The sequence below is a fragment of the Pleurodeles waltl genome, chromosome 4_2 (genome assembly GCF_031143425.1).
Source record: "Pleurodeles waltl isolate 20211129_DDA chromosome 4_2, aPleWal1.hap1.20221129, whole genome shotgun sequence".
In the NCBI taxonomy this organism is placed as follows: domain Eukaryota; kingdom Metazoa; phylum Chordata; class Amphibia; order Caudata; family Salamandridae; genus Pleurodeles; species Pleurodeles waltl.
This window is the reverse complement of record NC_090443.1, coordinates 172387075-172411408: the sequence shown is the minus strand read 5'-3', so window position 1 is coordinate 172411408 and position 24334 is coordinate 172387075. Positions and strand designations below refer to the sequence as shown.

Sequence of the window (24334 nt, the reverse complement as noted above, 5' to 3'; positions counted from 1 at the left end):
ACCGCTGAACAGGGCAAGGACCGCTGAACAGGGCAAGGACCGCCAAGGCAAGCACCGCTGAACTGGGCCCTTCATCTCAAGCACCGCTGCACTGGGCCCTTCATCTCAAGCACCGCTCCGCTGGGCCCTTCATCTCAAGCACCGCTGAACTGGGCCCTTCCTCTCAAGCACCGCTCCGCTGGGCACCGCCGTCTCAAGCACCGCTGCACTGGGCCCTTCATCTCAAGCACCGCTGCACTGGGCCCTTCATCTCAAGCACCGCTCCGCTGGGCCCTTCATCTCAAGCACCGCTCCGCTGGGCCCTTCATCTCAAGCACCGCTCCACTGGGCCCTTCATCTCAAGCACCGCTCCGCTGGGCCCTTCATCTCAAGCACCGCTCCGCTGGGCACCGCCGTCTCAAGCACCGCTCCGCTGGCCACCGCCATCTCAAGCACCGCTGCACTGGGCCCTTCATCTCAAGCACTGCTGAACTGGGCCCTTCATCTCAAGCACCGCTCCGCTGGGCTCTTCATCTCAAGCACCGCTGCACTGGGCCCTTCATCTCAAGCACCGCTGCACTGGGCCCTTCATCTCAAGCACTGCTGCACTGGGCCTTTCATCTCAAGCACCGCTCCGCTGGGCACCGCCGTCTCAAGCACCGCTCCGCTGGGCACCGCCGTCTCAAGCACCGCTGCACTGAGCCCTCCATCTCAAGCACCGCTCCGCTGGGCCCTTCATCTCAAGCACCGCTCCGCTGGGCCCTTCATCTCAAGCACCGCTCCGCTGGGCACCGCCGTCTCAAGCACCGCTCTGCTGGGCACCGCCGTCTCAAGCACCGCTGAACTGGGCCCTTCATCTCAAGCACCGCTGAATTGGGCCCTTCATCTCAAGCACCGCTCTGCTGGGCCCTTCATCTCAAGCACCGCTGCCAGGGCCCTTCATCTCAAGCACCGCTGCGCTGGGCACCGCCATCTCAAGCACCGCTGCACTGGGCCCTTCATCTCAAGCACCGCTGCACTGGGCCCTTCATCTCAAGCACCGCTCCGCTGGGCCCTTCATCTCAAGCACCGCTCCGCTGGGCACCGCTGTCTCAAGCACCGCTCCGCTGGGCCCTTCATCTCAAGCACCGCTGCACTGGGCCCTTCATCTCAAGCACCGCAGAACTGGGCCCTTCATCTCAAGCACCGCTCCGCTGGGCACCGCCGTCTCAAGCACCGCTGCACTGGGCCCTTCATCTCAAGCACCGCTCCGCTGGGCACCGCCGTCTCAAGCACCGCTGCACTGGGCCCTTCATCTCAAGCACCACTGAAATGGGCCCTTCATCTCAAGCACTGCTCTGCTGGGCACCGCCGTCTCAAGCACCGCTGAACTGGGCCCTTCATCTCAAGCACTGCTCCGCTGGGCCCTTCATCTCAAGCACCGCTGCACTGGGCCCTTCATCTCAAGCACCGCTCCGCTGGGCACCGCCGTCTCAAGCACCGCTGCACTGGGCCCTTCATCTCAAGCACCGCTGCACTGGGCCCTTCATCTCAAGCACCGCTGCACTGGGCCCTTCATCTTAAGCACCGCTCCGCTGGGCCCTTCATCTCAAGCACCGCTCCGCTGGGCACTGCCGTCTCAAGCACCGCTGCACTGAGCCCTTCATCTCAAGCACCGCTCCGCTGGGCCCTTCATCTCAAGCACCGCTCCGCTGGGCCCTTCATCTCAAGCACCGCTCCGCTGGGCACCGCCGTCTCAAGCACCGCTCCGCTGGGCACTGCCGTCTCAAGCACCGCTGCACTGGGCCCTTCATCTCAAGCACCGCTGCGCTGGGCCCTTCATCTCAAGCACCGCTGCACTGGGCCCTTCATCTCAAGCACCGCTGCGCTGGGCCCTTCATCTCAAGCACCGCTGGCCCAATGGCAGAAGAGGCAGTGCCGCATCTGTGTCGGGCAGGGCTGCACGAAGCACTCTGGGCACCAGTCCCCCTCCAGAACCAGTGGACACTGTCATCCACTTGAGAGACTGTGGCTTTGCACTCCCCAGGATGGTACAGTGGGCAAGCCACCCACTGTATGGACTTGAGAGACTGTGGCTTTGCACTCCCCAGGATGGTACAGTGGGCAAACCACCCACTGTAAGGACTTGAGAGACTGTGGCTTTGCACTCCCCAGGATGGGACAGTGGCCATGGAGGCCCCTCGTGGATCTGGCGTCGTGTACTCATGTGGCTGAGGTGCCCCCCCTTCCCTTCCCCCTGAGGTGCCTGTAGTTGTTCTATCTGAGGCCCCTGCAGTGTTCTCTCCGTTGGTGTCAGGTATCCTGTGTGGGCCTTGCCCATGTGATTTGGGCCCAGTGGTCCACGGACAATGACAGCTAAAATTATCGGACTTTTAATATTTATGTATATATTAGTTTTAAATGTGTGATATTCTTATATGCCGATAATACAATATATTCGACTGTTTATGATCATTTCATTTTGTCTTTGCATTCTTCCGGGGGGTTTGGGGGTTGTAACAGTGATGTATCGCTATGCATTGATGTGTGTGTTGTAGTGGGTGAGGGTGGTGGTGGGTGTGTAGGGTATGTGTGCCCGTAATATTTTCTCCTCCCCCCTCCCCTGTGTCATAGGTGCAGTACTCACCGTAGTCTTCTGCGCCGGCGTTCGTGCTCCTGGTAGAGGAGCAGGAAGACAATGGCTGGTAGGATGTGTAGTTCGGGTTCCATGCTGTCCAGATTCCTCGTGGGGTGTATGGAGGTGAGCGTTTTCCGTATGAAATGTCTGTTTCCGCCGTGTTTTTATCAGCAGGGCTACCGCCCCGGAAAAGGTGGCGGATTGGTGGGTTGTGATAGGGTGGGCGGTACATTGTCTCCCGCCTGTCTGTTGGTGGTGACCGCTGCGCTGTTTGTTTATCCCGCCGTGGCGGTTGGAGTGTTAAAGTGGCGGTCTCTGTTGGCGGTTTCCGCCAGGGTCAGAATTCCATTTTTTACACCGCAAGCCAGTTGGCGGGTTAGCCGCCGCTTTAACACCGACCGCCAGGGTTGGAATGACCCCCTATGTGTTTCTGGTTTGCTATTATACTTGATAATATTACATAATGTGCATTCTTTAAAATCATGTAGTGGTTCCTGTCTTGCACTCTCAAAAAAATCACACGTTATCCTCCTATTTTTATTTTCCTTAATCATGTTTTCTTTTCCTTACTCACATTTGTAGTTAACATCAAGAGTTATTCCTCCTTTTCTTTTCCTAAAGCATGCCTTTAGCTATCAAGAATTTTCATAGTGCTGCAACACTATGGGCCTCATTCTGACCCTGGCGGTCTATGACTGCCAGGGTGGAGGCCGGCTGAAGCACCGCCAACAGGCTGGCGGTGCTAAAGCCGCGGTCGCAACACTATGGGCCTCATTCTGACCCTGGCGGTCTATGACCGCCAGGGTGGAGGCCGGCTGAAGCACCGCCAACAGGCTGGCGGTGCTAAAGCCGCGGTCGCCCAGCCGGGTCCGGCGGTTTTCCGCCGGATTTCCCCCGGCTGGGGGAATCCTCCATGGCGGCGCTGCTTGCAGCGCCGCCATGGGGATTCCGACCCCCTTCCCGCCAGCCTGTTTCTGGCGGTTTTCACCGCCAGAAAAAGGATGGCGGGAACGGGTGTCATGGGGCCCCTGGGGGCCCCTGCACTGCCTATGCCACTGGCATGGGTAGTGCAGGGGCCCCCTAACAGGGCCCCATACAGATTTTCACTGTCTGCTTAGCAGACAGTGAAAATCGCGACGGGTGCAACTGCACCCGTCGCACCCCTGCAACTCCGCCGGCTCCATTCGGAGCCGGCTTCCTTGTTGCAGGGCCTTTCCCACTGGGCCGGCGGGCGCTCTTTTGGCGGTCGCCCGCCGGCCCAGCGGGAAAGCCAGAATGGCATCCGCGGTCTTCTGACCGCAGAGCCGCCATTTGGCGGTTCCCGCCAGGCGGGCGGCTCCCGCCGCCCGCCAGGGTCAGAATGACCCTCTATGTTCTCTACTCCAGATACTCTGGTTAACACTGAATTAGATGCCGAATATCACACTTGTTATTTGGACTGGTCTGTTTAATCTGAATTGAGTAGTACATTATTTGTCGAGTGGATCTCGCTTATCTTTAGCATCGGCTACGACCATGTTTTTTTTTGCCTGCCATAGGTGAGAGTCTGCACAATTCCAGTGAATTACTAAAGACGTTCCATAGATGAAGGGATAGCAATTGACCATATGTACTATAAAATTATGATGGAAGGCCATCAGCACCAGGGCTCTTAGAACCTAGGGCCAGATGTAGGTAAGTAAAAAATTGCGACTTGCAATTTGCGAGTCATAGCAACTCGCAAATTGCAACTCGCAATACGAGATGCAGAAAGGTGTCTCAGACCAGTTTGCGACCCCATAGCGCGTCTAGGCACTCACAGGGATGGTGGCCTGCTGGAGACAGCAGACCACCATGTCCGTGACTGCTTTTTGAATAAAGCAGTTTTTTTTTCTTCTTTTTGCAGCCCGTTTTCCTTAAAGGAAAACGAGCTGCAAAACGAAAAAATACCGAAACCATTTAGTTTCGGTTTTTTCAGAGTAGGCAGTGGTCCATAGGACCACTGCCTGCTCTGAAAAATTATTTGTTTTGGCATTCACAAAGGGGAAGGGGTCCCATGGGGACCCCTTCCCTTTTGCGAATGAGTTACCATCCACTTCAAGTGGATGGTAACTGCGAGTTGGTTTGCGACCGCATTCGCGGTCCCAAAGCAACTCTGCATGGCGATGCGGTCGCAAATAGGAAGGGAACACCCCTTCCTATTTGCGAGTCGCAGCCACAAATTGCGAGTCGGTACTGACTCGCAATTTGCAGTTGTGCATCGCGTTTGGGCTTTTGCGCCTCGCAAACTGCGTTTTTCGCAGTTTGCGAGGCGCAAAAGGCTTGCTACATCTGGCCCTCAATCACATGTTTCTTTTCCTAGTGTGATTGATGCATCATGTTCTTCCCTAACATTTGATGAGTATAGGCAAGAAGATTCCCACTAGACGGACATTGAGCTCCATGGGCACCATCTGGTGAGAGCTAGAATATGGGAAAGAGTCTGCAAAATGGTGTAAGTATCATCTATGTCATCTGTATCTCTTAAGGTAGTCTGGTCCTCGGTTTGATTTTATTTCATTTGTTAATTTTGAACATCTATATAGCGTATATGGAGATCAACAGTGTTAAGGTGTGTTACAGTGAAAAAATCGAAAATGAATGAGTACATCGAGATGAGGCAGGAGGAAAAATCTCCTATCACTAACTATCGAACATTTAAGACAGAGCATAATAAGATAGAATTGATCAGATTTACACAATACTGTTCGAGTAAGTATTGTGTATTAAGAGTTGAACTTTCAGTTATTTCTGGAAGCTAGTGATTGTTATCAGAGTTCTAAGGTCTGGAGGAAGAGATTTATTTGCTACAGGGGCCACACTTGAAAAAAGATTGCCTTTGAGCAGTAGACGTTGTAAACATTGGAGTTTCAAGGAGAACAGAATTATGACTTTTTAGTCATTTATGACTGCTGGAGATCTTGAGCAGATCAGCAAGCTAAGGTGAATTATTACCACTGAAGGGGTTGTGTACGAGGATTTGATTCTAGTAAACATTGGCAGTCACTGCAACTCGTGAATTATGGGTGAAATGTGATCGAATTTACTGGCTGAGTGGAGCAATGACTTGAGTGGAGCCAGGGAAGTTAGAGGTGTTCCAATGAGATGTTCCATCCAGTAGTGCGTTCCTGAAATCAAGTCTTGAAACGATCAATGCAGTGACAGCTGTATTTGGTAAATAAAGGGCTATAGAGGGGCAGGATTTTTTTTTAAGTATGAAGTTGAATGAAGTTGAACATTTTCAGCTTTTTCCATCTTCTGATATGAAAGGGTAAAGCAGAGGGAAGAGGCAAGTATGAAATGGATTGATTTGGCTGTTAAGGCGGTGGGTGCATAGGCTTCGAGCTTCAGTGAGTCAAGTAGCTTGGGATTAAATCTGTTTTTGGCAGAGGAATGAAAAAGGGGGTATTAATTTCTTCATTTCTTCAGTTTTGATGGGTTTGGTGTTAAGTAGGAAGTTCTGGTGCATCATGATTAAATCTTAGATAGACTGTTTTTTTTTAGGTCTCGGCTCGACATTGCATGTGCTGTCTCAGAGAGTATTTGTGTTCAGTCTGTGTGCTTCATTCCCCCCATAAGCTTACAATTGGCTTGCTCCATCATCACACTTGCCCCCATTTGTCCATGGCATGCATGCCTCATGCCTCATGTCTCTTCTTGTGTTTAGCCGTCCCCAAGAGCATGGACCAAGTACTTGTGTCCATCCACTGCTCCAGTTTTAGGACCTCCTTTTTTCTTTGTTTGAAAGCTCCACATGAGTGCTCATGTTTTTACAAGCTCCTTGTTTTCTTCCCACCCAGGCTTCAATTAGAACTATGTGTACATTGTTAAACTGTACTAACTGCAAAGCAGAGAAATTGTAAGCTGGTGTTACTTTTTTGCAGTTTTATACAGAGCAAACTCGACCCAAAGGAATTGGAGTGCTTTACGTGAGCACCAGTTGCATTACAGATGGACACATTTGTTTTTAGGCACGGGGAGAATACGTGAATTGCCTAGAATCACAGCATGTTGAGCATACCTCCCAGACTCGAACTTGGTTCACCAGTTTCAAAGTTGGCCACTCTAGCCATTATGCCACATCCTCTCCCAACAGAATATAAACATGAAAACTGCACAGTTTGTAGGTGTCATGGATGGAGATTGTTTTCATTTTTTCTTTTTATGCCTCCCTCCTCATCTTTTACTGCTCTTTCCTGCCTGCTAAATAGAAGCTAAATCCGGTCTGAGCCAGGCTCCGCCTGACTTGCCTCTCCCACTTTCAGAGAACATAGCGCTGGGGGTTTGGTGCATGTGTGCACGCTCATGTTACTTAAGTGGAAAAAAAGTAGCCGACGTGCTTAGGGTTTTTACATGACTTTCAACCATGCTGAACAGCAGCTGTGCTGCTTTTCAGCATGGCTAAAAGACATTGGCATTGACATCGCCAGTAGGTCTCGGATTGCCAAGACCTATTGGAATTGCCAATGCTTGTTAGTAGTAGAATATCATCCAGTGTTGGTATCTTTAGATAGAAATGAGCATCATAAACGTACTAGTGAAGGGCGGCACTTGTGTTGAAAATGTTTTTGTGGTCAATAGTTTCAAAACCAGTTGAAAAGACTAGAAGGACTAATAAGGAAGAGCCTCTCATGTTCAGTATATGGTGCACGTCGTCTAGGACCTTCAGGGTTGCTGTTGCTATCCCATAGATGGCTCTGAAATCAGATTGGTCGATGGCCAGCAGATGATTGTCAGAGAATAAAGTAGTAAGTCTGTTTGCAATGATTTTCTTTGTTGTCTTGTTGAGCCATGGTAGATTGGAAACTGGCTGGTAGCTTGTGATTAGAGAGGGGTTGATTGTTGATGATGTTAAGATGCCTTGACTAAGAGGTATTTATCAACTCACTCCAAGTGTCTTTGTAGAAATATAAATTGGCTTTAATTATATGGACTGGATTAGGCTTGTGAATATAATTTGTAGGTTTAGATTCTTGAGGGAATTGGATAGTTCTTCAGACGTCCTAGGAGTGAAGGACCCCAATGGTTTTGGTGATGTTGTAGTAGGAGGTAGAAAAGTGGACTGAAATTGAGTCTAATTGAATAGATTTTCTCAGAAAAGTGGTTGAAGACTTCCTCGTATTTCTCTCTGAAGGAGGCTGCTAAACCAGCTGGCCATAGCTGAAAGTCTACTGGGCTGTGTGGAAAGAGGGATCTTGTGGAGTTAGCGGGGAAGTCTATTTGACTAAGGATGTAGGTGGATTTAGCTCACATACTGTATATTCCTAATTTTCTCAGTTTTTCTGAAGAGGGTTCTTACCTGCGTGATCAGTTGTGAGAACCATGGTTGGTTTGGTTGACTCTGACATTAGTGAGTTGTAGCACAGTTAATAGATCAACTTTTTTGGACACAATGTTATCCGAGTTCACAAACGAATAATCAACATATTTTAAAAGTGTTCTGTTGCAGAGTTCAGGAAGAATGCGATATAGCATGGCCTGGTGGGAGATTTGTATTCTAGGCTGCCTCAGAGTTTTTTGCAGGTAGACTTAGGACAGTGCAGACTGAAATGAGTAAGTATGTAAAATGGAATGGTAAAATGATCAGAGCACTGACGGGACAGACAGTTTATTCGGTTGGAATAGGCGGGAATGAGGTTTTGTCTTTTGAGTGGCAGATCATCAAGACTTTTGGCTGAATATTTTGAAATTATAGCAAGTTTTTAGGAATAGTTAATTCCCATTATCAGGATTCCCCCAGTCAGCGTTAAAGTCTCCCGGAAAGCTGTTCTTTTTTGCAGAGCATGTTGTTTTCATTATGTTTTCGGACAGCTAGCCAGTGAATCAGGAGGTGTTTTTAGGTGGATGGGTGATTGTAAGTATGTACAGCCTGTAAGCAGGTGAGAGATAGTTTAAGACATTCATCAAAGGTGTCATAATTTTGGATGTGACCATCCTGCATGTGATTGAGTTTTTAACAGTTACTGCTTGGCCACTTCCAGTTTTATATTGTGTGCACTATAAATGGTATAATTTGGGGACAGCTGTTTCAAGGATAAAATGTGAGTGATCGTTGAGCCATAGTTCAGTAAGGAAGATAGCATCAAGTTTGTGATCAAAGATTAGGTTGAATAATTCCAAATAATAATTTCAAGTGAGCATTTGCATATCTTGATTTGACAGTCGTACATGATAAGTGAAAGTTGGACAGTGTGGGTGTAGTGTTTCATGGTGTAGAGAGCTTGACAAGAACGAGGTTGTTGGCATCAATTGGACCTCGAGTAGGCAGTAGGGGTTGGGATCTGACAAAATGGATGGTGGGAATGGGTTTGTATGGAGGCTGTAGGCACATGATGGGATTTAAAAGATTGTCTAGTGGTGTTACTGGAAGGCTTAAAGGAGGACTGAACATTCATTTCGAAGGTGGAGTGGCTTCCCTGTCAGACAGTGGTGAAAATGTTCATAGCAGTGCCATAAAGTGATGATATATCTCAATATAGGCAAGAACAGTGTTAAGAGGAGTGAGAAATAAACGCTACCTAAGGGCAGCAGGTTACGCTGTCAGACAAGAAAATAAATGTGCACAATCAGGTGGAGCTCATCACATAAACGAGAGAAAGCAAAGGGGGAAATTGAGTTAAGAAAACGAAATGATGTTCCGTACGGAATACAAACTGAAAGAAAGGACATGCAACCTGGGGTAAAGTGAATTATAGACACACCGTCAGGGCACAAAAAATTGCCCAAATGTTCTGCTCTATTCCGATTTATGTCGTTCCTCATATGACATTGCTGTATAGCCCCTAAAATCCAAACATTTCAACTTCCCCAAAAGGATTTCAACCTGTGCTTCAGAAGAGCAGTAGGGATGGTGCAATCATGTACCAGTTTCATGTTAAGGTCGAGTGGCGTCTTCTAGAAGTGATTTCTTTGGGAAGGAGAGGATATTCATTTGGCCACTGACAGAATTGGTGTGGCCACCTGTAAGGGACAATCATAAAGTGTGTGTATTTGTAGTTAAACACAAGGCTCATGTTTGCATAAGATGTTAAATCTGTTTTAATTGTGTGTGTGTGTGTATATAAATATAATTCACCAAACAAACAAAGATTACAGGGATGTTATAGTTAGGTTCTGAATTTACATGCACAAAACCATAAAAATCAAGCTGTTATAGTTAGTTATTTCAAGTAACTACAACTTGCGCCCTCGCTGTGCACAGCTAATTGCCCCACGTATTACATCATTGATGACATCTATGTTGTCAGTGAAATTCGATGGGTTTTTTTTACGCAGCGGAGAATTGGCAGCAATGCCTTGTATATGGCAGGCCCTGAGGCTAACCCCTCCTAGACATCCTCGTGTGGAGGGTGGGGGAGGGTTGAGGTTTTTTTCAGTGAAATGAACATCAGTGCCAGAATGCAGCCTGACTTGCTTATTTATCCAGGAAGAGGCCACAATTATGTGCAAAATATCTACCCAAGTGGAGTACTTTCTACTGGCTAATTAGTAAGTGCTACCTCATTGGTTAAATGTATAGTGAATATTCCACACTAAACCTGTGTACAGGACCTCCAGGTAATGTCTCCAGTGACCTTGTGTGTTTGTAATTTTGGCAATGTGATTGATCCTCGAGCGTCTTCATACAGAAGTCGGCAATAACATGAGTCCTTATATGAAGAAGATGATGAAACTACAAAGAGTTGATTCTCCACCAAACAAAGTTACTCCCACTTAATTATATGTACTAAGTGCTTCAACGCATCTCCAGAATCTGTGGGAAACATGCTGAGTGGGCCTATTGGTAAGCTGTCCATCATCCAGCAAAAAGATGGGAAGAAGTTGCATAGCACTAACGGATATGTGTTGGGGCAAACGGGTGGGTTTCTAAGTAGGCCTGGGCAGAGTTCGTGGAGTTGTGATACACAAAGCTCTGCGAAGTGCCCAAAAAACTCTGCCGCGCTACACGAAGAGTGTTAGGTTGCTCCATTCGCACTGATTTTTAGCGCCAGGTGTTTGCCCCACATTGAAAAATCAGCGTGAAAGGCCCCCTTGCGCAGCACATGAGGGCTTCTTTTCTGCTGCTCGAGTTGATTTACTCGAGCTGCAGGTAGCGGAACAGATGGTTTCTCAACGCGAGCGGTCACAACTATACTGCGACTGCTCGCGTTGAGAAATCTCACAGGGAGGTGGTCTTGAATAAGATTTTCCTTTCACCATTGACGAGTTTGAGTGAACTTCGCGCTCTACGCAGAGTGTGAAAAACTCTGCAAGCTCTACGAGTAGAGTGAAGTTCACCATCCACCCGTATTCTAATGCATTTTGCTTACTTGTAATGGTTATAAGGCAGAACGATGGGCTCTGTTCTCAACAGGAGAAGACATGAAACAACCCACCAAAACTGTCCTGGGGACCTCGGGGGAAGACTCGAGGCTCCTGCAGTCCCTGCCAGCTCTCCACCTCCAGGGGGAGCTGGCATTGCTCCTTCATGCAGGGAATAGTTAAAAATGCTGCTCCCTGTGTGGAGGAGCAATCCTTTCATCTGTAACAGATGAAAAGTCTTCTCCCAACGAGCAGGAGCAGTTTTCTTGCTCCCACCCACTGGGAGCAAACTAACAGTTTGCTCTCACTTGGCGAATGCTGTCAAAGCCCTCAGCAAGTGAAAGCAAACTGCTATCTCCCAAAGATGGGCACCTTACGACATAGGGAGCTGGCACCGGGGGGTGGGGATCCTCAAGGTCATTAATGGTCATGTGGGTCCCTCCTTTCAGTTTGCACAGGCTGGCCCCTCATTGGTGGTGGCTCTGGCCACCCTCTCCCTCTTTATTCACCTTAGAGCTGGTGGTCCTCGGGGCGCTACAGGGGCATGGAGGTTGGTCTGCGCAGCCTCCCTTTAATTCAGTATTGATTCCCCAGGGAGGTGGTGGTGATCCCTGGGGTTCATCCCAGCCAGAAGAGGGAGGTCGATGTGCCCCTCTCCAATTTTTACATTAAGCCTCGGAGAGGTGGTGGTCCCAAGGGCTCTAAAAAGCCTGTAGAGGGGGGTCCAAACAGCCCCCCAGTAATATTGTAATAAATCTCCAGGGAGGTGGTGTCCCCCAGGCTCAAGAGAGCCTGAGGACGGGGTCCACATGTGCCCTCCCAACTTTTTTATACCTGCATTGCCCCCCGGAGGTGGGCTACCTGTGGGCTAATCTAAAAAGAAGTGCTGTGGATCCATGGATCCTCCATGATTTCCCAGCAAAAAGGTTGTTTTTGCCTTGGCTGGATTCCAGGAGAATCCCAGCACCACAGCTGGGGGTCAGGGTATTCCTACCCTGCCCCCTTTTCTTTCTTTATTTTTTTAAATTTATAGTTGGGGCTGTTGAGGCTAAGTCCCAAAATGGCTGCTAACACTTTCTGGTTGCAGTGTTGGCACCATATCAGATATCAGCAAGGAGACTGATGGATCTGCAGAGGATGCACGTCCCTACGTATATATTTTGTTTTCCTTTAATAACTCTAAAACTACTGAACGGATTTACTGCAAATAACAAAGAGGGCTCTTTCTGGACCAAGAGTTAACTTTCTGCCAAATTTGGTGCAGTCGTGCTCAAAATCCCTATAGGAAATCCCATGGGGACAAATCAGCCTGAAACATTTAACACAGCAGCTGAACTAGCTCTCGTACTAGTTTTTAAATTTTCATGAGGATTTGTCCAACTGTGCCAAAGTTAATGGCAAAACAATTAGCACTATTGTTATGGACAGTATGTCCTAACTATAACTACCTACTGGCAATAGCCAGTATACAACGTGTGTTTGTGTGTGTGTGTATGTGTGTGTGTTTAGGTATATAGTTACAAAGCCAGATTTAAATGTTGCAAGCAAACATGCAGGTTTATTTTTTGCCACAATCACTGCTTTACAAATAAACACAGTTGGAAAATGTAGTCTGTGTGACAAGGTGCAGTGTCTGTTTCTTTTATCTATTTCGTCTCAGAACATTCAACAGCTGTGTTGAGGTGCCCAAGGGGGGACCAGGACAATCTGAGCTGGTGTACCGGCCCATTCGACCTCCCTCTAGAGATGCCAGTGGTGATGACTTTCAGGATTTTTCCTGGGGCCAGCACCTATTTTGCCAGGGTTCACCTCACACATGTCTAACCACAACAATAAAAGCCTCCTGCTCAACACTAGTGTCACCAATGGAATCAGTATTTTTAAAATAAGTCTTTATAGCACCGTAGACAATGCAGTGAGGTGGAACCTCCAACATATTAGTGGGAGACCTGCCTCAGGTTGCTAAAATGTTGTATCTACCTTCGTAGTCCATTGTTGTAGTGGTGAGGCAATAAGGAACTGCAGACTTGATCCATATAAGCACCCCCCCTGGTGAAGGAGATTTTTCTGTGATATATTGGCACATCTGTCTTTCGTGAAGCGTTTGTAACTCTCCATTTCCCAGGTGTTTTAACTAGAGATGTAAACGTGGATTTGAAACTGCTTTGATGGGTCTACCATGCCTGTTACAATGCAAGTGAGGAACGTATATTGTGTGCCTTGTTGTGTCTTAATGTTACTCACTGCTGCACAATCTCAGAGCATTTATTCTAAAATAGAGGATCAATATTGTAGATAAGCATGAAAGCCTCTACTCAGACTACAATATTCCCTTTATATTTTTCAAACGAAATGGTGATTCCAGTTGCCTTTCACATAAAAGAACATATCCTGACACACCATACCTCTCTGAAATATGAGCTTCATCTGACATTTTTCACAAAAGTTCTAGAATGTAAAACTTGGTTAAACATAGAAATGTAATAAGATTGGTGGCTGGAACAGCATATATTGCATACCAATGAAATATATGAAGCTAACAAATGCCTCGGCGTCTGGTGCTCTATTTCTGCTGATGTTGAGAACGAAACAGTGGAAGAAGCTGAGTGAATTCTCCAAAAACAATATAAAAAACTATGCTTGCTGCTGGTCTCACAAGCTTCTTTCCCACTAGCTAAAGCTGCACATCTAAGTAGATTGTCATTTCTGGGGGACATCTTTGTGTCAAATATTCATCACCGTTTATAGGAGCTCATCCACCATCATTGCAGTGACCAGAGGGACAAGAGAGGAGGATCAGTCACCAAGTCCCCTCTAACAGAATCAGTCTTTAGGGATTTTGCATCTCATTCAGTGATCTGACTGATCAGTGACTGCAGTTGTGCATTGCACTACCAGTGTTACTCTGCCTTAAGCATCGTGTTTTGGAGTCTGGTGTTTCTCACTCAGCTCTACTGCTACACAGATCATGATGGGCCATGTTCTTAGCAGGGAGCTTTTCTAGTCACTCCTTCCCATACAGAAGTGGCATCAGTAAAGAAGTGAGTCTTTCCATCTGCTATTACCGTTAGCTTGGCAGGAAAGAAGCGCATTACTTAATGTTCAATTTTTATAGCCAGTGTTTCACAGTGAGGAATGAAATAAGTTCTTGCAAAATTGTTTGGGAGTAATTTTAGAATATCATCAAAGAAGTGCCCTCAAAGCCTACAGATCCTTGATGTCTTGCTCATTGGAGTAAAGGTCTGTGGTCTATGTGATTTAGTAACCAGGCTATAACAGTTTGTGGTTGTCTGTGAGGATGTGGGTGTACTATATGGTTTGGCTGGGAAGCCTTACCATGCAGTAAACTCACAAATACTGCCTTGTGTCCAGTCAGGTACATTTACTTCACTTTAAGCTCAACCCGTGGGTAGCTGTGGCTTCGAGCAGTAAGGCTTAGTAAATGAGCAAAGGAACAATGTCCTAATCATTTAACAGAACCAAACAACAGAATAACAAAGTCACACAAAATAAATGAGACACTGATTTATAAACATAGAGCAGATTTTTATACATTTTTAGAGGCCTTAATCATCAAACTCCACCAAAGGGTTCCGGAGATACAGATTTTGGAAATAATAAAAAATGTGTCAACCTCAAACAAGCAACGGCCAACAAAAAGTTTGGACTCATTTGGAAATTTTTTAAAAGTTAGTTCAACAACTCCTGTCCGAGTTGGGTGACCAAGTCTGGCAGAACAGAGGTCTACTTAGCAGAAAAGGATAATTTAGACATTTACCAGGACAGCAGAACCAACGTTTTAGAGAGGAATGCAAACTTTACAGGATTACTATTGTAGGCAATAAAGTGGTCCTGATGTTGAGGTATGTAGGCTCAAGAATGCTCAAGGATGCTCATGATGCTTTGTGGTCGACGGGGGTGAAGTCTGGTTAAGTCCTCTAATGACGAAGTTCCTGAAATGTTTGGCATCTGGCTATCCCAGAATGCCACATTCTTGCTCCCTTCAAGGTAGCATGACTCTTCCTCAGTCATGAGGAGCAATGTAGCCCACACGAGAGGTGTGGCTTCCTGAGGGAAACATGACAATGGTAAAACCGGTTTTGGGGCAAGTTTCCCCCTCTCTGACCCTGTCTCTAGGCTAGTCACCTTAAGGGTATTGTACATGTTGTGATTGCTTCCAGGTTAGATTACGCTAATGTTCTGTATCTGGTAGCCTCTCAAGAACTGCTTTTGCAGCATCAGCATTTCCAAAATGCAGCTGCATGACTTGTACTAATTTTTCAGAAGAAGCATACTATCATACTATAAGGCTTAAATCAACCACATTGGCTGTGGTGTCTATAAGAATATTGGCCGTGGTTGCTACATAAACTTTGATTTCAAGGATGGCCTTTTTTTTTGTTGAACTTTATGCTGTATGAATAAAGAGGCTGTGGTGGCTATAAGAATATTGGCCGTGGTTGCTACATAAACTTTGATTTCAAGGATGGCCTTTTTTTTGTTGAACTTTATGCTGTATGAATAAAGAAGGCTCTAAATCTACATGATGGCTCTTGTTAATACACAATGAAGATTGGATACATCATCAACTTCTAACCATGGATTCATGAGTGCCCTGACATCTGTCTTTTGGCTGCCAATTAGGTCTAGAATTAAGTTCAAAACACTCTTGGTCACATACAGAGCATTCCCTCAGATTGGCTCAACATATATCCAGGATAGGTTAGTAAAATACCTCCCCACTAGGGCACTGCCTTCAATGAATCACAATCTGCTGTACGTTCCTAAAGTACAGAAAGCCAAATCCAGTGCCAAATCGTTTTCTTTTTTAGCCCCCAGTTTTTGTAATTCTTTACCACTTCATCTCCTTACTATCCCTAGTCTGTTTAAGGCCGAATTAAAGACCTTCCTGTTCCGTGAACTGTAAACTCTATTCTTACTCTCATGATCATCTTAGTGCCAGGACGCTTCTTATGAAGCAGTATTTCATTCATTGATTCATTCATTGATGCACCTAAGCACCCATTGTGTGTGCCTGTCTAGGAAAAATACTCAAAGCCCAACTGCCAACTACACCCAGTCATGTGACCAAAAACAGGCTGCAGGTACCAAATGGCTCATGTAAGAAAATACCAACTTTCCTTAAGTGGCTTTTTCAGAATTACAGTATAAAATCCAACTTCACCATAAGTTCAAATGTTAAATTGTGAATCCAGAGACATCATAGTTGAAGAAGTCCTCTCTTACCATGTGGAAATTACACTAATAAACTGTAATAAGGCAACTCCAATGTTATCCTATTTGAGAGATAGGCCTAGCAGTAGTGAAGAATGGATGTAAGAGTTTTTCACTACCAGGACATGTGAAAGTACATGTCCTCCTTTTTAAAGACATTGCACCCTTCTCTCTAGGCAGTCCAGGGCCTATCCTAGGGGTTACCTATATGTTTTATAAAGGTTGTTTTTGGCCTGGCAAGAGGGCCATTTTCAAGGTTGAAATAGCATTGTAAAACTAGACACATAGGCTCAGCAATGACAGGCTTGGGACACGTTTGACGGGCTACTTAAGTTGGTAGCACAATCAGTGTTGCAGGACCACTAGAATCTTTTAAATTACAGGCCCTGGGCACATGTAGTGCACTTTAATAGGGACATATAGGTAAATGAAATATTACAATTGGGGATAAGCCAAAATGACCATGGGTAGGGGAGAGATCACAAGCACTTTAGCACTGGTTAGCAGTGGAAAAGTGAGCAGAGTCCAAATGCCAGCAGAAACAAGGTCAAATAAATGGAGAAGGAAGGCAAAACATTGGGGAAAAAGACCACCCTAAGGCTGACAGGTTTAATAGAGTCTCTTGGAGCTTAGAGTTTTGAATCAGGAGGGATACAAAGCACATGTAAGGGCACACCCAGTTCTGACCATGGTGCGAGGTCACAAGGCGGTCTAATTAAATTGCATGCACAGGGAACTCAGCAGCAGGCTAATCGTAGTCACTGGCATAATGAAACTTGAGGGGGCCCCCCTGCAAAGTATAAGGAGGTCCCCCCACGCACCCGGACTCACCCAGGAGCTGTCAGGCCACGACATAGGTCAGCACTGTTTTACCCCTTGCACAGCACAGTAGAGCAAAGTTGGTTGCAGCACTGTATTACATGAACAATTAATTAATCTGGCCTATTTTGTCTACAGATTAGAGCCATGGATCAGTCTGTTTCCTTTAGACACGTCCTGCAATCACTGCTTATTACCTTTTTCTATAGGGGCCAGAGTAATAGCGACCACATCCACACCTTGCTGCAGCACCCCGGCATTGACTCCCATTCAGTAGAAGCTGGGAGGAGAGTGGCTCACACATACAAGTGTGAACGCTGAATTTTTACTTATAAATAATCATGTATTTTGAACTATGAATCTGCAAACAATTTGACTTAATATACAAAATAATGCACAACTTGGAAAATGTGCCTACTTGAGTGGCCTTCAGTAATCACAAAGGCCCTCATTCCAACATTGACGGGCGGCGGAGGCCGCCCGTCAATGTTGCGCGTCAGGAATACCGCTCCGCGGTCCAGAGACCGCGGAGGGTATTCCAAGTTTTCCCCTGGGCTGGCGGGCAGCCGCCGAAAGGCCGCCCGCCAGCCCAGGGGAAAACGACCTTCCCACCATGAAGCCGGCTCGTAATCGAGCCGGCGGAGTGGGAAGGTGCGACGGGTGCTGTTGCACCCGTCGCGTATTTCACTGTCTGCAAGGCAGACAGTGAAATACATTTTGGGGCCCTCTTACGGGGGCCCCTGCGACTCCCCCTCCCGCCATCCGGTTCCCGGCGGGAGAACCGCCAGGAACTGGATGGCGGGAGGGGGAGTCGGAATCCCCAAGCCGGCGCAGCTTGGAGGATTCCTTGGGGGCAGCGGGAAACCGGCGGGAGACCGCCGGTTTCCCTTCTCTGACCGCGGCTAAGCCGCCGCGGTCAGAATGCCCCGCGGGGCACCGCCGGCCTGTCGGCGGTGCCACCGCGTCCCGCGGCCCTGGCGGAAGTAATCCGCCAGGGTCGTAATGACCACCAAAGTGTCCTTATTAATTGCTTATTAATATAAATGTATTTGCTTATGTTTAAATTAATGTAGTAATATGTTATATTGATAATTTCATATTATGTATTTGCTTTATTAATTGTAGGCCTTACGTTAGCGAGGTGTTGGCCTAGTTGAACAGCCTCATGTTAAACTCTACTGTTAAGATAACGCTGTGAGAAATGTTTGCTTGAAGAAATGAATATGTGAATATTTTTTTTCCACTGAGTTGACCAAGACGTTTTTCTTTTCTCATGAGAACTGCTTGCTAGAATGTGCTGTATTAGTCATTGTTACTTCGTAAAATTTAAAGTGTGAGAAAGTGATATTCCCAGGAGTTAACAATGGATGTACTGACTGGAGAACGGAGTGACACAAAATTGATACCTGACAAGCTTGACGATGGGAACAGGAGAAGAGGAGCTAATCATCAACATCTGAAAGACAGTTTTATTATATATTAGATTTGAAGTTCTACCTTCATTGGATTAACTATAAATGTACGATTCTTTGACCATTGGCAATGTGGGAAGAGTTTTAGACGATTTTAACTTCACCCGACTGCACAGAGAGAGAAGCGCTCATTTCTAACATTCCATTTCCACCGACAAGGTTACTCGCCTTTTGATTCTCCTACTTAGAGAATTCTGGCCCTCATTCCTACTCTGGCAGGCGGCGGTCGCCGCCCGCCATGCGGGAACCGCCATATGGCCGCTCCGCGGTCGAAAGACCGCTGGGGCCATTCCGACCTTCCCGCTGGGCCGGCGGGTGCTAACATTGTTAGCCCCCGCCGGCCCAGCGGGAAGGCGGCCTGCAATACTGAAGCCGGCTCCGAATGGAGCCAGCGGTGTTGCAGGTGTGCGACGGGTGCAGTTGCACCCGTCGCGCTTTTCACTGTCTGCAAAGCAGACAGTGAAAAGCATGCTTGGGCCCTGTTAGGGGGCCCCAGGACACCCGTTCCCGCCATCCTGTTCCTGGCTGTGAAAACCGCCGGGAACAGGCTGGCGGGAAGGGGGTCGGAATCCCCATGGGGATTAGCCCAGCCGGGGGAAATCCGGCGGGAAAACCGCCGGACCCGGTTTTCCGACCGCGGCTTTACCGCCGCGGTCGGAATGGGCTTTGAAGCACCGCCAGCTTTTTGGCAGTGCTTCAGTCATCCACGCCCCCCTCTATCTTTAACTTTGTTTGTGCTCATTTCTAACTTTCCATTTCCCCCGACAAGGTTACTCGCCTTTTGATTCTCCTACTTAGAGAATTCTATCTTTAACTTTGTTTGCATTTCTGATGCTGATCCCTTAGACATTGCTTCCAAATGGTTCAGATAGCTTAGAGTCCCTAGTTCTGAACCATTCACTTCCATGACCCGATGCTGACCGAACAGATGTCCAATTGACGAAGATAATCGCAGCTTACTTATCTATACTGAGGAAAGGTATAACAAAATGCTATTGTTCTTGTTGTAATTTGCCTTTTGTTTCTAGGTACCAACCACAATTTGGATGGAGCCATAGTTAGATGTTTTCCAAATGTATGTTGACTAAATTGTTCTGCATGAAGCCCAAACATGCTATTCTAATCAGAAGGTCAGTAGAGGGAATCCTAAAATGTTAATAGGTTGCTATTAATAAAATAATTGGTGTTATTCAGTTGCTGAATCTAGATTTATGCTATTTCTATTGCGCAGTTGTTCTTGCTATTAATTTGTACTGTAACTCTTGAGTGCCTAATTCATATTTTAGTTAAATTGAGATTCTTTAGAAGGTTTGGTCAACCAGTGTTATTTTTGTATGTCTATCATTTGATTTTGAGACTAAGTTACGTGATATTAGCATTGTTAATATAGGGAAATAAATATTAAACTTTTACATAAAGGTGTGGTTATTCATGTCCAAAGGGGTCATGGTGCGTGAGATTACTGTCTCCAAAGATTATTAATGTTGCTGATTGATATTGTTTGATGGTTTGTATTGAAATTGAGTCTTATGGTGGGATTTACTATAAGTGTAGTTAAAAGGTCCATAAAACCTCTAACGTGTCCCCTTATAAATTAAAGATAAGAACCCAAATAAGGTCAGATGCGCTAACACAAGCACTGTTATCCTCCAACAATCAAGACCTGGTTACTGGCAGACAGGCCTCAATCCCTGACCTCGATTTAGCTGGTTGCTGTGAGTCCATTCTGAGGACAGGGCTGCTCTCCATTCATCGACTGTGATGGGACTATTCTCCAGCCACCCTGCGCTATGGATTTGCCCCATGTCATGAAAATGGCTTCCAGATACGTCAGTCCTTGTGCGCATCCAATGCCAGAACCTCAGTGGGCTGTTGTGCCTCATGCTGGGGAAATCACATCAGCAGCACCGATCCCCCTGGGTTTTCCATAGGGGCAAGGCCGGTTTCTAAGAAGAATACTTCTTGGCTGTGTTTAAAGTAAAATAACTGCAAATATGTGTAAGTATGATAAATTAGTGTAGAATAGAAATGTTCTAAATCAGCTAATATCCATTGTGAGCTCACTGCAAAACAAAAAAATTAATTGCTTAATATATTTATTTTGCTGATGAGTTCTGATGCAATAAACAGTACACATACAAACATCTATAAGTGTATGAATAGTGCTCACACAGCTATGAAGGAGTACCGAGGAAGAGGGAATAATCCATACTTTTCATGCCATTGAGGTTCTGTGTTGGTTACATCCTGTGGGATAAGAAGAGCCAGACGCTATTAGAAGATGTGTTCCCAGTGTATTTTCGACATGGGGGAGATTATTAAGCCAGGCTATGGTTGTGATACCCTACTCAGTTTTTCTTTTCTTCTTTTGGCTGTGTCGGTTCTGAAGGAAAGGGTTTTCTACATGATTGTTTTATGTGAGAACCTTTTCCACAAATTTGCAATTTAATTGAATGACTCTTTCCCTTTAAAGTCATGTTTTCTTCTTATTTACCCGCCACAACTTTTCATTTATTTTTATGTTATATGTTGTTAGTCGGTCACACTCCATTACGTAGAACATTGGAGCCCTACGTTTTTCCTATTCAATATTAAGGGCCTCATTACACGGTTGGTGCCGGCCCACCAGCCCCGTGGGATGGAAACCGTGGTGGAGCTGGTGGTGGCCATCTCCGGCCCAATTGTTTCCAGTGGACTAACCAGCGGAAGCCTCCATATTAGGAGGTGTCCGCCAGTCAGCCCAGTGGACACAGTGCAGCACCATTGGCCTCGGCTCCATGAGGAGCCAAGGCCAACGGTGTTGCACAGAGAGTGCCCCCAGCATACTTGTAATGCGCACAGTCTGCCTTAGTAGAAAGTGCGCATTCCGAGTGTGCTGGACAGGGGGGTGCTGCACTGCCAATGATATGGTCGTGGGCGGTGCAGGAGTCCTCTGTAGCCCCAAACACTGCCTTTCTGCCAGCCTTTTCATGACGGGGACCCCACCATGAAAAGGCTGGCGGAAAGGGGACTTGTGATCAGCATGGTGGCGCTGAACTCAGTGCTACTGTGGCTGACCATGACTCCAACCTCTGCCGCCCTGTCGGGAACCATGCTCCTGGCAGTGGTCCCCTAGCAGTCGGACCACCAGGGGTGCGGCAATTGGACTACCATTGCGAGTCTGGCAGTCTTAAGACTGTCAGATTTGTAATGAGGCCCTAGGTCTTTATTATCTTGCATTCTCTGATTTTATGGGCACAAGTGGGCTCTGAGTTAAATCTTCAATGCTATAAACATCTGAGTGATATAACAAACCTTATTTATCATCTGCAATATTATCATTTTTACAGACAGTGCTGCTCAGGGAAGGAGCTTGTGGATTGGCTGATAAGCGCCAGCCCAGCAATCCAGTTCAGGAGTCAAGCAGTTGGAATCTGGCAGGTGTTGGTGGATGAAGGTGCTCTCATTCATGGTAAGTTGGGCTTCAATGTCAAACTAGTACCTTAGCTAAAGTTTCAAATCTGCCCAAACAGAAGCAAAAGTTGCAAGTAAGCTCTGAATTGTAATTATTCTCAGGCAAATGTCTTATTGATGGTCAAATACTATCTTATTAGGAATGTTAGCAAGCATTCTGCTTACAAATAGATTCACTTACAAAGAACAATATAATATATGCTTTATAAATAAAAAGAGCTGCAACAGTGTTCATTTGCAGAATTATTCTTTTCTTCTGTCAGTATCTGTCTTGCCAGCTGACCTTGAATAATGTTCTCCTTTCTTGCCCTCAATTTTTTTTTATTTTCGCACTCATCAGTTTTGTTAACTTTCTACTGATCTCCCATAACCACACACCATTAAATTTACCACCCACTGTGTCTAGCATTGTTTCTGCTTTTCTAGGTCCAATTAAACTTTTCCTAAGTTCCTACGGTTTAGGAGAAATACATTTAACCATTTAACTTAAATTACAGTGCAACCAATTTGGTCACACATTAAATCTCGGAGGCAAAAATAACAGTTTAACAAGATTTATTACAAATTCAAAGCCAGAAGTATGTAAATGAGTCTTGAAAACATGCTAAACAAGCACAGGATTATCAAAGTTGAATCAGGTTAAATAAAGTGCACCAACATGAGACATACCAATACTTTGGTAGCAACAATACAGAAGAAACAATACTTGTACGCTGAATTCAAACCTTGATTCTCTTGCCTAACCATTGAATCTATAGAAATCTAACTACCCTGGTAAACGAAATTAAGACTGAAATAACACTGTCGGCACTACAGAAACCTCAGTAGAAGTTCCTGCAAGTGAGATGTGCATAACATAAAGCCACATTAGCCAAGCAAAAGAAACAGGTCTGTACCTCACTACGTTTTTAAGGGTCCACTCTAGTCCAAGGGCAAAAGGGGGCTGAATCTCTAAATGGCTAAAACAATCTTATCCTCTTGCAACTCAGATAGTTGACGTCACTACCAGTAATTTCGTAGTTGGTGCACAGTTGTGAATGGTATCCTATAATTAGGCTTTCATCTCTGGGTTGAAGCATCCGGATGAGAACAAAACTTTCACATTGAAGATTAAACCCAGAATGAATGTTCCAGGCCTATACATCAGCTAACGTAACATAAAGCTCAGTGCACATTCAAATACATGTCTATACATGCATTTCACATGAGTATAATAAATGAGGAATAACTATGAAAACTTCTATTAACTAGATTACCATACTATCCATACATAGAATAATTCAATATACATGTAATTGGCATACAATCAATCCATATTTCTACTTATAAATGCACTTCAGTTCATGACTTTCAGTCCCCTTGGTTTGCATAAATACATTTAAACACACATTTTATATATATGTGTATCATCAAATGCATTAAATTTTTCTTTCTGGAACACATAATGGCAGAACCAAGTTATGCTCTCTCTTAACCCCTCTTCTGATGATTGATAATTAATCACAAACCTACTTCCTTCTCAATTGAGACTCTTTAGAACCCTGTTGTTTTCATCAGCGTTTGTCTGGACTCCTCCAGATATTTCATACCATCATAATATTTACACTTATTGTCTTCCATTTCAACAAGTGCGCTTTTCCTCTTACTTCCCATCTAAATTTTCGCTCTCTGGAAAACCTTATATCCTACCACTAAACATATTGCACTTATTGCAATAACTAACAATGGCTTCAAAACAAAACCTATGATGCCACTTCCCAAATTCCCAAACCACCTGCCTGTAGCAGAAATTCCATAATCAATCACTTACCATGCACCTGCTGCTTCTAATTCCTTCAAATCTTTTGTCAACCCAGAAATGTTCCTAATATACTTTTGCAAATCCTTGCTGTTATCCAGAATACAGGTGCAACATTGTTGAACTTCCAGAATCCGGCAGATTCCACCCTCTTTTTTGAGCAATATTTTGTAAAACCATCGATCTTATCGCTACCATCTCTGTGTTCACAAATAACAAAGAATTTGTTGTGCTAGTAGCTAATTTGTCCACTATTGGAGACAACTTTCTAATCTTCCGGTCATTCAGAATCACCACTACAGATGTAATCAATGCACCAAAAATGTCTGCCACTATTTCTGCAGCACTACATCCTCTTCTAGTTCTAGGTTTCGTTTCCCACACAAAATCCTCAAGATGTTCCATGTGATAAATCTTTGGGAAAACTGTTGCTAGATAACACATACCATGCCATCCTTTCAGCCACTTAAAATAAGCATACTGTCCACAAATAAAATACACTCTAGGAATCACAGGATCTTTCCCATTCAGAACAAATTCACTCTTGGTTCTAACATCAAAAACATGTTAGAACAAATTCACTCTTGGTTCTAACATCAAAAACATGTTCACAATCACGCTTCACTATAAACAATGGGTCTG

General features: G+C 45.6%; 1 protein-coding gene across 1 annotated transcript in view; it reads left to right on the top strand.

The window, feature by feature from the left end:
• The window catches only part of RAPGEF3 (Rap guanine nucleotide exchange factor 3), a 1225478-nt gene that overhangs the window by 467962 nt on the left and 733182 nt on the right, over positions 1 to 24334 (top strand). The window contains exon 5 of the mRNA XM_069231039.1: positions 21771 to 21892. Within this exon, the coding sequence (XP_069087140.1) occupies positions 21771 to 21892 (122 nt within the window). The remainder of the gene's footprint in view (positions 1 to 21770; positions 21893 to 24334) is intronic.